The 13,841-nt window shown below is 28.4% G+C and overlaps 2 protein-coding genes across 2 annotated transcripts; both read right to left on the bottom strand.

Annotated features, from left to right (window-relative positions):
* LOC108548279 (uncharacterized) lies at positions 1-1,931 on the bottom strand. Its single transcript, XM_017901133.1, has 3 exons — positions 1,920-1,931; positions 801-1,136; positions 1-291 (listed from the first exon to the last, which is right to left on the bottom strand). Exons 1-3 carry the CDS (start codon positions 1,929-1,931, stop codon positions 1-3), a joined length of 639 nt encoding a protein of 212 aa, XP_017756622.1.
* A 5,978-nt stretch (positions 1,932-7,909) lies between these two features.
* On the bottom strand, positions 7,910-12,926 carry LOC108548267 (uncharacterized; the record flags this gene model as incomplete). The annotated part of the gene is made up of 3 exons (XM_017901120.1): positions 7,910-8,085; positions 11,651-11,929; positions 12,662-12,926. Coding segments are annotated over 3 exons (720 nt in total), but the record flags the coding sequence as incomplete, so codon positions are not given.
* Between the last annotated feature and the right edge of the window lie 915 nt (positions 12,927-13,841).

Raw genomic sequence — 13,841 nt, 5'->3', positions numbered from 1 at the left:
TCAATAGTAAAGATCATTCTGAGTGGAGAGAGCCACAGCTCGAGCATGCGCCTTCATGTGAGCCTCGCGCGCCCTCATCACTTCCGGTGTGTCTATCACGCGACCATCTGGGCCTAGTGGCGCTAGTGGGCCTCGATAACCCATCGATGGCGTGTGTTTGTAGGTGAGTCGAATAGGAGTAAGATAAACCCAATTTTTTCGTCCATCGAAAACGTCGAATTCGTAAAATTCGGATGCCTTTGAAGCTGCGTGTGCATGCGTTGCTAAGTGAGGGCTTTTTGCATCTGTCATCTTGAAAATTAGACAAATATAAAAATAAGAAAAAAAAAAAATGATTAAAAACGGAAGTTATTAACTAATAGTTCAGAAATTTCTTTTATCTAGATCTTAATAGATAAATTGTTTATTTCAGAAGGAATTAGAATTTTAGGGATGGAATTCTAAATATTCGTAGGTGTCCAATACTTAATTTAGATTTTAAGTCAATTTAAAAATACATTGTCAATACCTTCTTCTATTTAATTATAAAATTATTGGGATTCATCAATTTTTAAATTACTAAAAGACATGATTTCGATACATAATTTGGACAAAATATATTTCAATGTAATAAATAAAAATTATTAATTCGATAACTAAAATTGAAATTACCCAGATTTTATAGAGTACTTAACATCTCTATAACTATAAAAAAATGATTAATAGTTCAACAATAATAAAATAATTAATGGTACAAAAAATTATAAAAATTTAAAATATATAAAATAACAAATTTATAAATAATAAATAATTTCATTTACCGCAGGATTCTCCATAGAATTTGCATCGTGATCCAAAGGCGGGAACGACCTTTGTCTCTGTCGTTTTTGCACCATAGCCTCCATGGGGTCCATCATTTGTGGCATGTACGACATTTCGTTATTCTCGTACATCTCATAATCGTTCTGAGCCTTCCGTAATCTAGCCATGGTTTCAGCGTGGACTGCTAAATGAGTAGCCCTTGCATGAGCCACTTCCGGCGTGTCCAAGACCATCCCATTGCTGGATAATGGTGCCGGAGGGCCTCTGTACTGGTAGTATTCTCTGTCCACGTAAGTCTCGGCGATAGTTGGCGCCACCAATGCGGCCAAGACTATCTGAAAAAGTGCAATGAGGGATCACGTTGCATCTTATGAGTTTCCTTCTAGATTTGAAACGTGAGAAATTGAAGAAACTTAGGGAAAGCAGATTGACAATTTAATGTGAGTCATTGAAAATTAACGTTACGATAAATTTTAAGTCTGATTGTTAGTGCAAAATTTAACAAGTTGAGGTTAGGAATATTAATTACATTTTCAAAACTAGTTTACAAAGAATTAGATTTCAAATTTAGTAGTTTCGAGATTATTATAATAATTTAATATTGACGCAAATTATTAATATTGATTAATTATTTCTTTTTATTTATTTTTTATTTATTTTATGTTTTCCAACGACTGAGTTCTTAATTCTGGAAATAGTACTAGAAACAAGTTAATCTGAAGGAAATTAAAAAATTGAGGTATTAAATTAAAATATTCTGAGAAAATAAACAATACTAACCATACCTATTTGTTATTAAAAACAGAAGGAAGTAACGAAACAAATTTCCTTTTCAAATCTAAATAAATATAAAATAAACAAAATAAAATAAATATAAAAATAAGCAAGATAGAAGGTATTAGAAAAATATGAATCAAATTTAAAAATTTATCAATTGCAACGAAAAAACGTCGAAAAATTAGAAATAGCCTTAAATAGCCCTAAATGATCCTTTTTAAAAATCCAATATTATATAAAATTTCACACCAAATGTATTGTTTCCACATTTAACTTCCTATTAAATCGAAACTCATTAATAATAACGAAAGAATTTTTTCCCCCGATTTAATTACACTTACAAGCAAGCTCATGCTGCTGGGACAGCACCGGCCACGAAACGAACGTCTCGGTTGCGAGTGTGGCTTGTCCGATCGGTCCATCTAGCTTTTATAGCGTCGCGGCTTCGATCCGCGGGTAAACCACGTTACGATGATCAACACCTGACATGAAAAACGATATCTTAATTGTTTTCCCGCTAATGATGCAAACGTGAACCGTGCTCCTGTCGGATGCGTCTGTGTTGAAATTAAAACTCCGTAAAGTTGCGGTGAAATATTGTAGGCTCATTGTCAAGTGTCTTAAGAAGCTGAGGTTTCTTTCGGTAGCTACTGTATACAGTTTAACAATTTAAAAACTGGGAATATATTAGTTATTACATTGGAATTTTTAATTTTGAATAATTTAGGTATTATAATGATTTTTTGGTTGATTTAGATGTTTTATAGAATTTTAAGAATTGATTCACTTGGTAAGGGTAGTTAGGTTTATTATTGGATAAATGTTTAATTTGATTTTATTAAGGAGGATTATTTGTTTGATATTTAGCATTGAATAAATTAATTATAAATTAATAATGTGTTGGTTAGTATAAATATAATAATTTAATAATGTAAATGTTATGAAACAATATATTTATTAGTATGAATGAATGTGTAAGCAAATGTCAAAATAGATGAAGATGTATTATAATTAATTTTATAATAGAAGTTGATGATAGATGAATGCAAATGGCTTGCATGTATCATTGATAGAAACTTATAGTAATTGGAATAAGAGGTTTAAAAATTATTTCTCCAAATAAACAGTGAATTGTCCGGTAAACTAATTTTATTATAGAAGTTCAAAGTAATTCTGCAACAAGCAATTAAAATTTCTTTTGGAAGAGGAATTTAACATAATCGTACCAAAAAGCTCATAAATTCCTTCTTATGACAAAAGTTCAAAGAAACACTACTACTAGGAAGTTAAAAAATTTCTTTCACAACAAAATATCAATATAATTACTATAAGCAGTGAAAATATTTTTTTAAGAAACAGTTAAAAATATTTCTGTAAAAATCCTTAAAAATTCCTGTAAGCTTTTAAAGAGAGTTAAAAACAATTCAATTATAAAACTTATTTCCAAAATTAAAAATTTTTTATGTTTTTGCTTAGAAGCTTAAAAATTCTTTTATAGCTAAACCATATACAGTATTAAATCATGGTTACTATAAAATTGAAAATTTCTTTTAAAAAGGATCGAAATATTGTCATTGATCAATTCTTTTCTTTAATAAAAGCTCAAGATATGTCTATCAAAGTGTACAAACAACGAATAAAAAAAATGGCAGCCTTTAATTGTCAATGAAAAAAGCTGAACTGGTTCACAGCCGTCCTCAAACGTCCCTGATGTTTCGTCTCGACTTTTCGAGGTCAGTTTTCACGCGTTGCAATCTCAACCCCCTCGCCGCAAACGCAACTTAGGCAAAACTTTTCTGCGGTTTCTACACATACCCGATTCACGGACGACTGGACGGGATCATAGATCCTCCTAGTGATCCAGTTATCCCTTCAAGGTAGTCCTCTTTTCACGATGAGCTACCGTTCCCTTATAAACGATGGCCCAGATACAGACACACCAATTGCTCATCGATATCGCTTTAAAATTCATAGGCTCCCTTTGAAATATGCATGCAGATTCTTCCATTCCCTTTGTCTCGTCGATGAATAATTGTAATGGTAATTTTTTTACGAATACTTTGATGCATGAAATTTATGATTCATATTGGGGAAAGGAATTAAATTTTTAAGGAAACTTTTAGGGGTTGGTCTGTATATTTTACTTTTCTAATAATTTTTATTCCGGTAATTGTACATGTGTTCTTCTTTTTGGAAAATGTAGTAGAAGGAATTATAACTGTAGTTTTAAATAGACTTTCTTGTGATGATATTAATATTAAATTTATAATTAGAATATTTTATTTAGGTTGAAGCTTTATTATTTTCTTCTTAGTTCTCTTTTAATTTTTCATTTCTTCTTTCTTTTTTATTCTTAATATAATAAATGAGCCAGTAAAGAGAATTGTAAAAATTTTTAAGTTTCAATAGTTTTTTAAAATTAAAAATTTTAAAGTACTTACTTTATTTTGTAATTCAATTTTTATTTTTGGTTCAAAATGTGATAGAAATAGGAAATAGTAACTATAGCATTAAATAATGTGTTTGTATAGTAAAAGCAAACTTTTACCTCAAGTTGTACTTAAAAATTTGTAGTATTAAATTTGTTAATAAATAATACAAATTTATTTGATACAATGAAAATATGTTTTGCATTCACAAAATTTATTTAGTGTTAAAAACAAAGAATGAATGAAGTAATAAGTAACACATACAAGCAATAGAAGGTATGTTTTTAGAATATGCTGTGATGGTAACGTAGTTCAACGTTTAATCCAAATGACTGTATGACAATTCACGTTATAGAAACAATTAAATTAACGCATTGATCTCATTAAATTAATTAACGTCAATTTAGATTCCCTGTTCACAATGTAATATAATATAATTCAGTCGGCAACTTCAAGAGACAGTTGCGCAAACTTTTACATAAACTGGGCCCTCTAACATGTGGGCGGACCGCGATTAGATCATGTTTAATTAAAATTCATCGATAATATTCACATCCTCAACCAGAAAGTACGAACAATATTTTTAATTTGTTTTATAGTGAACGGACCAAGGTACACATTGTACAATTCAAAATACTACATTACACGAAATTTGAAATTTATTAACATAATCTTTCAGCATTTTATGCGTGAAATCCTTCGTTATTTTTTGATCGAAATAAAAATATAATAAAATAGAGAAACTCGTGTAACCTAGTAAAAAGTGAATAAAAACTTGTGCACTTATTTATATTAATTTAGCATTCAAGATTTTCAAAAATTTATTTTAACAGATAGGAAATAATTTGTATTGTTATTGTAATTTGATTATTTTGTTATATTTAATTTAATCAATTAAATAATTTTTCTCGACTTTTCTTGACTTTATGCAAATTAAAGTAGTCAAATCCGACGTAACTTCAATTGTGTTTTGCAAATTATTTTTCAATATTTTAAATTACAATTATCAGCTCAATTCTATATTAATATGTTCACGTGCTCGTGCTGAGGAACATAGGCTCAGTCGGAACAAGTTACAATTCTCGACCTTTCCAAAAGCGACGAATCACGATGCTCGAGTTCGTTCAGGAGGAACGAATCCACGTTCCCCAGTTAGTTTCTTCTCACGTGTTTCGTACACCGGTATGACCTATGTTGCAAGTACCACGGTCCGAAGATAGTTTGTAACTAAAAGTTAATCCTATTTGAATGAGATTTGCAGTTACTCTTCTGTGTATTATCCACTATATGATTACAAGAAAATTGTTTGGTTGCAATGAAGAGAAGAATTTCGAAGTTGAAGAAAGATTGATCTATCCATTTCCTATTGTTCAAGCTTATTATTGACCTTAATTTTAAATTTTTATTTTGTGTCGTAGTTGCTGAATAATTAATTCGCATTTTTTGAACGACGAAGTAATATTTTTATTTCATATTTCGCTATTTTTATGTTTAATATTATATTATATTTATTAACAGAATTTGAATTTATGGAGTAAAATTATTATCTATTAATAGAAGTCGAAAATTAAAAAACAAGGAGTAAATTATCAAATAAATTGGAATTAAATTATTTCCAAAATAAATAGAATGTTTTCTTATCGTTTACTTGATGTCTAATAATATATTTGTCTCTTGTTTATTTTATAAATAAACAAAATAGAGTGCACAATAATTTCATTATACAGGAAAAATTAAATAAAAATATATTTCGTTGAAAAGTAATTGGTACATAAAGATTAGAAAATAAATTATGTAGGTACATCAGAATTATACATATATTATAAATTATGAATAAACTAAAATTAAGAAAATTATAATAAAATGAATTGAATTAGAAATTTCTTAATACCAACTTTGATTGCGTGATATTCAACAAATAATAGGAAAGTTTCGTTGTTACTTGAGAAGTCGCTAACACCAGAAAAAGTACACATTCTCGTTGATCAATCAACTAAACCCTTTTTTGTATTTTAATGGTGAAACTTTTTGCAGCGACCACTTCTTTTCGCGTGAAATCACGCGTGCAGAAACCGCAATCGCACGAGACAATCGTTACGATAATATCTGACAGAAACCCTGAAACTTTTCCAGACAAAGCAATAATTCTTTTTCACCGTGTTTCTACGATTTTTGCTTCAATCAAAATTATGCATCTTCGAATTTTGTCATCATCCTCTTGATCATCATTTCATCTTTCGTTTTTAATTAATTTTATTATTCCCTAGATTAGGAAATGTGAGATTGCAAACACAAATTAACGAAGAAATAATTTACTTGTATAAACCAAAATTTTTGCTATTTTTATTACAGGAATTCGTTAATTATTTAATTCTAATTTATAATACTTCTTCTCTTATGGATTTACTTATATATTTTTATTAATATCAGTATTAATGAAACTTTTATGACTTATTGATCGATAATAATAATAAATGTTTCAGATAATTTTTATATTTTATGATCTGCAAGAACTTCAATTATAGATTTTTATAGTGCATTTTTCTTTATACCATTATAATTAATATTTCAGTAATTACAATAGGAAATAGCTTGTTTAGTTGCCTCAGTATTTAATTTTATAACAAAGAATATTAACCAAATCAAATGAAAAATAATAATAAGTATTCAAAAATGAAATAATATTTTTATAAATATCCAAGTATTGAATTATTTATTTAATCATGTTTACATTTATTTATTTTTTTAAAAGAAATACAAATTCTAACGGAAAATGAACAGGTTTGTTATTTTATTATATATAACAAGTTTACTAGGCATTATATACCTGGATATTTCAATGTTTATACATAAAAAGTTAATGTTATATGGCCATGAAGAAGTATTCTCGCTAACCCGATCGAGATGAGGACATCTTTCTAATTCTTGGATTACGTTAACCGCAATGCATAGCGAAATCGAATGTAGGTTAACTCGCGGTTTCTGACAACTAAGTAATACACCTTGGTAATTTGTTCAGTGCATTGATTTGGTGGATTCTTGGTCGAGAATTGAGCATTAACCTATTTAATAAAAATTCATTAAATAACTCTTGCATTTCAGTCACCTCATAAATTACATTCGAGTAAGAGATAAATATTTCTTATAAAATTTACAAAATTTTATTAACAAATATAAACAATGAATATAAATTTTATTTATAATGTACGATAAATGTAAGAGTTTATTAATAAATTATTTTTTTATACCAAATATATTGTTATGTACTATATACTTTATACTAAATTAATAATTCTAGATATAAAAACAATGTCATTTATACTGTGATAGACTAAACAAAATATATTTTCGAAAATAAATAAGTGATACAAAAGTTTTAGGTATAGAAACAGGGGAGACATCTATTGTTTGGTGTAAAATATTCAAAATTGAGTTATTTGACTAGAAATTTACAAACATTTACTTTTGTTACTAAATGTTTCATCCTGATTTAAAAAATCTAGAACCATTAAACTAAAAATGCTAAAATTTTTTAATTATGGTTATTGATATATATATTTACTTGTACCCCATTTTTCCAAAGAGAACTAGAATTAATAACCCACAAAAATTAATTTGAAAAGGAAACAGTCCTAAAATTTTTGAAAGTTTGGGAATGGAAACACGTTCTTCTTAAATTTTCCTTCTCTAAGATATTTTATATCCTAGAGAAATATTGTATAAAGTCAATAGGAAATAATTTTAATTATCTCTAATATTACGTTGAAAATTAATTATTCTATAGAAAGAGGTATTAACAAAGTTAGGAAATGAGGGAAATAAAAAATGACAATTTAAAAAAAAGGAGGGGAAACAATTTATTGACCTAAATTATGTACAAATACGTCGAGAACTTTTTGAGGTTAGTATGCTCCGACTAATTGCTGCGATTGGTAGTTCTGGGGTTGGAAAGCAGGCTTGCCAAACGCAGGTTGAGCTGCAGGATAAGAGGGCGCTGCGCCAGGAAATACTCGCGCCGCGGCAGAATTGTATTGACCAGCGTTGTATGGGGCTGGTGCAGCAGCTGGGCCAGCATAAGCTGAAATAAATTAATATCTCCCTTAAATATTTCTGAAAATTTTTAAAAATTTATTTATTCTTTCTTGTTGGAATTTTCGTTCCTTAAAAACACAAATAAAAACTTTATTTGTTTCTTCATTATTTATAACAATAATTTATGCAAATATTTTCTGACTCTATTACATTTTCGAATAAAATTGCTTACATGTCAAAATAATTTCTAAAGTAGAAGTATGAAATCTCATGTTCTAATATAATAGCAAAATGGACATGCAAAATTTCGTTATAAAAAAATATTTTTTTAAATTTCGTATTTTAATATGGAATCAGAAATAGTTCAAAAGTATCAAAGAAACTTAAATTGTATATTATACAGCACGCAGAAAGGCACTTTGATATTAACAAAGATTCCATTATGTTTGATTTGTGCAGGAAACCAAACTTTGGCATAAATATGATCATCGATTAGAAAAAGATCAAATTTAAATTAAAAAATGTAATTATATAAATTCTTGAGGAAAGTTGTAAAACTATTTTCGTTATAACTGTATTAATATTGGCTGTTTCTATTAATTAAAGTAACATTGCGAATATGGTATACCTAAATGACTATTAAAATTTTATTATATTAAAAGCAGGATTGAAGCTTGACTGTTATCTTTATTATACTCCATATATTCACCAGTTAATATCCAATTAAAAGGACACAAATATAATGATCAGATGAAGGTTAAAAAAATCGATCAACGAGACACATGTCAAGGAAGTTTAAAATTCCTTCTTGTAATTTATTCGTACGACTAATTCAATCACTCTTGATTTGCTTTTGGGAGCGGCAATCGAATGAATCGAAGCAAGAGGAACCGGTTCCAATCGAGCATTTCCTCCTCGTTATTAATGAAACAACTGTCCATTTAAAGAGATCAAGATAAAAGGGGTTGCTCAATTAAGAACAGCTTTTCTTTCGACTTCACGCAAATAAAAGACCAGCCTACATAAAAACTATTAGTAAATACGGTGGAATTTATTTCGTATCTAAAAGAAAAATAAAATGCATCCAAATTATTATGAAATGAAATCGAAATTTCATTATGAAGAAACTTTGAATTTTAATTAATTTTCTAATAACGTTAATGTTATGTAAATTATTTTTAATATTTTAAAGGTATATGATTTAAATTTCCATTTAGTAAAATTGTTATTTAATGTAATTCAATATTGATAATATTAATATAAATTTTATTTAATATTCTGTTCATTTAATTTCAATTTAATGAATTCAACGAATTTGAAATTCAGCTTCATTTTCTTATTTATCCTTTCTTTTCTCTGAAGTAATGAAGAATATTATACCTGATTGCGAGACAACATCTGATCTTCGAAGACAGGCGTTTATGCAAAGTATAAGTTACGAATAACTAGAGTGAAACTCGTTCGTGACCTACGACGTTGTTTGATATTCCTGAGAAGAAATGGCCGGGTCACGATTATATTCGTAACGATTAGTGGCCATACAGGCCGTTCTCACAGGAACAATCGAACGATTAAGTTGTTGAGCAACAACTCGACTCTTACGTTGCATCAGGGTGTTACGAATGTATTTATAGCAATAGCTAGGGTTCAATCGTTCTGTTTCCTATAGAAATTCTTCGACACATGCAATAAATGTTATAATGCGACATAAATGACAAGAGTACGATAGCAACTGTTTGTAAGACTTTTTACAAGTAAAACAGAATCAGAAATATTGTCAATGTTAATTTGAAAGCGTTCAGCGAATATTAAAAATTATTTCGAATTTTGGTGAAATTTTTATTTAATTTTAAATTATAAATATTTTAAAAGTTGTGTACTTAGTAATTGAAATAATTCTATCAATTTCAGAACTCATTTAATTAGTTGAATATAAGTTAATAAATATTTATAGAAAGTTAATACAAATTTTAATTGATTAACTATACCTATATATGTATAATTAAATAAATGAATTTAAGTTTATTTAATTGGAAGTGTATCGTGAAAAAGGTTTTTCTATTTTAAAATATATTTTTCATGTTTCAGTTTTTGTGTGAAATAATTTTTAATAGATATCACTGAAATAATTATGATGACTATGATGTTAAGAGTTATACGCTCTTGTTAAAAGCTCAATTTATTTATTTCAATTTTATTATAAATATTTATTATTCAAAATTATATACTAAGAATAGTTGAATGATTGTAAGAAATAATCATTACATGTTTAATTTATATGTAAATAGAGTATGTACAAAATTTTTCAAGAAGTTTATTGAAATGTAAGATTTTAATTATCTGTCATTTATTGACATACATTATAATTATTAGTAATCGTTGATAAGAATAAAATTAATATCGTCAATTGACTCAAATCTTTGAAAGTCAGATAAATTTTTATGTTCGATGTAACAATATTTTGCTCATGCTTCTTAATAAACTTAACATTAAGTGTATAGTAACAAACTTTCTAGTTAGTGAAACAATGTGCTCCAGTTATTTTTTCCCATTGATGAATTCCTATTTAATTTTGTACTTAATAAAGCAATTATCACCACTTCTATTCAAGCATGTCCAACATTATATGACTACCCTAAATTCTCGTGTCATTCTCATGACAACTATTTTACGTAACGCTCTGCTTTACATAATTGGTAAAAACTGTCTACAAGTTTTGTATGTTCAATGTATACAGAATAATTATTTTTAGCTTAGATATTGCGATAAAAGGACCGTGCATAATACCTGTATCAAAATAAAAATTGAGATAGTTGTTTTATCATAACAAGAAAATTAATATCTTCTAGTGAACAAAAAGAAATGTATAATGCTTCAGATGTTTAAAAGATTAATAAATAACAATTCTTTAAAATTGCTAAGAAAAACAACCCCTAAACTATTTTATGTTTTTCTAAATCATGTTCATTTTATAAAAATTTTATAACATTCATTTTCTTTAGATCATTAACAAATTTAATGGAGAACCACAAATTTTAAAGAAATAAATTCTCCAATAAAATAATTAATTTCCAATTTCAAATTCAGTGACAATAAAATAAGCATTCTTAAATATACGTAATTAAAAATTAATATTACATATAAAAAGTGAGAAAATTACAAATATTCAATAAAGCAATTAAAAGAGAGAGAGAGAGATTAATATTCTCCAATATAAAATTAAAAACATTTGATATCTTTTAATCAAGAAAAATCTTTTGATCAAGAAAAATAATTAAAAAAATATTTTTTGATACAAAATATCTCAACACTTTTATAGTTTAACAATAAAAAAATTAATATTCTCCAACAGAAAAGAGAAATTCAATACTTCAAAGTATTGAAGACAATAAAATAAACAATAAAGGAACTTTAAAAAAATTTAAGAAAACGAAAAATTCCCTAGTTTCTAAATTAATATCCTCAAATAAACAAACAAACAAACAAAAAAATATACTAAACTTTTCACTATCACAAATAAAAATTGAAAATTGTCCATGAATTTCGAAAATCAATTTGCATGTCTCAATATCAAGTTCATCCTCAGACAGAATTTCCTTGTGCGAACGTACCTTGGCCTTGGACTTCCGGTTTGAATTCCTGTGCGAACTTATACGCCCTGGCTTCGGCCTCGGCCAGCTCCGCCAACCTAGCGGCTTTAAGAGCGGCCACTTCCGGTGTATCGATTACTGTTCCATCCTCCGCGAGTGGTGCAGGCACGAACGGGGTGGATTTTACGTTGGCAGCATAACTTTGCTGTCCGACAAAGTTCGAATTTCCGGTATACTGCGGTTGATAGGCCACTGGATTCGGTTGGTTGTACGTCGATGCTGGAACTGGAATTTTCATTGCTGTATTCGAAAAAAATCGACATTAAAGGTTTGTTATTATGAAAGTGTCTGAAAAAATTTTCGAAACAAAGTGTTCAATTTTTAGTTTGTACTGTGGATTGTTGGAATTGGATTGAGAGTGGTGGAAATGGTTAATTGGTGATATTTGATATCATTGGTTTTCTGGATATTATTGAGTACTTACTATAGTAATGGTATTAGCTATAAGTATATTATTGAGTGTACTTACTATAGTAATGGTATTAGTTATAAATTCTTTTGAACACAGTGTGGATTTAATTTATTTCTGTTCCAGAACATTCGCAAATTTTTAAATCAAATTATTAACATATTACATAAAACTACCCCTACTTCTAAATTCAAAGAGACTCACTCTAAATTTATTATTAATATCCAAAGATAAAATAATTTATATTCTCAGTGGATACAAATTTTGAAAATATGAATCTCCCTGATTATTAAAATCGAAACTACCATGTATATTGTGTCCTTTTATTTTTAAAAAAGTAAGTCTCTAAAAATTTACACTGAAAACCCCATACTTGGTAAATATATTCTACCAAATCACGAAATCTTCAAATCTCTAATTTCACACTACCTTCTTCAAAGGTTTCATCTTTAATAAAATTATTTAACTCATTACATATTTCGAAATCTATTTCTAAAAAATTTAATAAAAAGTTTTAGAAATAAGGTCCTGAAGCAAATATGCAACGAAGATTTTTATTTTACCTGGAGCAGATTGGTAGATAGGTGCAGGAGACTGATAACTCTGTGGTCTGAGAAAATTGGGAGAGGTGGGTTGCACAGAGGGGAAGTTGTAGGCCTGGGCCGGCACCTGAGGGTTGAATTCGGCTGATTGGGGTTGATTCTTGGCTTCCTCGGCAGCTCTGGCTGCAGCCCTGGCGAATTCTGCGAAGTGGGCGGCCTTCGCTTGGGCCACTTCCGGTGTGTCGATCACGTTCCCGTCCTGGCCAACCGGGGCAGGGGGTGCGAACCTCTGTGCTGCAGGTTGCGGGTGCACTTGGGGTTCATTGAATGATGGTGGGCCGAGGAAACCCGCTCTGCAGCTCACTACCATGACGACTAATACGATCTAAAATAAAATCGCAGTTTTATGCGTGCTTAAAAAGAAGGGTAGATTAGAAAATTATAGAATTAAAGGCTGGGTTTGGGGTAGGTTAATTTTAATGAAAATTATTTGCGCGAATTAAGTATTTTTATAAAGAATTACAATTTCCTTAATAAAATATATGTAAATTTAATGTAAATTTAAACATTGACAATTTTTAATTGGGACTTAAGATAGTATTTTTGGGATTATAGTTGTTAATATTATTAGACAAGTTAATAGTTACTTTGGAAATTAATGTTAAATTTAAGTTTGAATTTTTATGAAATGAATAATGTTTATGTAATATGTTAATAGGTAAAATTGTTTAATTATTATAAAAGTTTTTCCAGAAGAAATAATATCTTTAACTTAATTAAAAACCTATTAAAAATTTTGGTATATTAAGTTAATAGACTACAATGAAAAAACAATTGTTACTTTGAAGAGTCTTATTGTAGTTCATTATTCATCTGTTAAGAAGTTTCTAACTATTGAACTGTATATATTTTTATTAATTTTAATAAACTTTGAGATACAATTTCCCATTCAAACTAAAAAACTTATGCTAAAAATTCTTCTAATTCGGTACCCTTGAATCCCAAGGAAAAATAAAATCCCAATTCACCTATCCACAATTTCTCAATGATAAAAATAATTTCACTTAAAAATCCAACTCTATTATCCAGCTTGATCAATGACAATCTCAATTCCAAAATCGATCAAAACCCTGAAAGTTTTACTATACCAAGACTATACCAAATCAGATCCACTATACATATCATATCAACCAGTTCGCGT

The sequence above is a fragment of the Eufriesea mexicana genome, unplaced genomic scaffold (genome assembly GCF_001483705.2).
Source record: "Eufriesea mexicana isolate 0111107269 unplaced genomic scaffold, ASM148370v2 scaffold1482, whole genome shotgun sequence".
Classification (NCBI taxonomy): Eukaryota; Metazoa; Arthropoda; class Insecta; order Hymenoptera; family Apidae; genus Eufriesea; species Eufriesea mexicana.
This window is presented reverse-complemented; position numbering and strand designations above follow the sequence as displayed.

What these genes read in the sequence shown, in the direction of transcription:
- LOC108548279 (XM_017901133.1), bottom strand. An exon ending in ATTCTATGGAGAATCCTGCG is followed by an intron (nt 292 to 800) that starts GTAAATGAAATT and finishes CTAATTTTCAAG; the next exon opens with ATGACAGATGCAAAAAGCCC.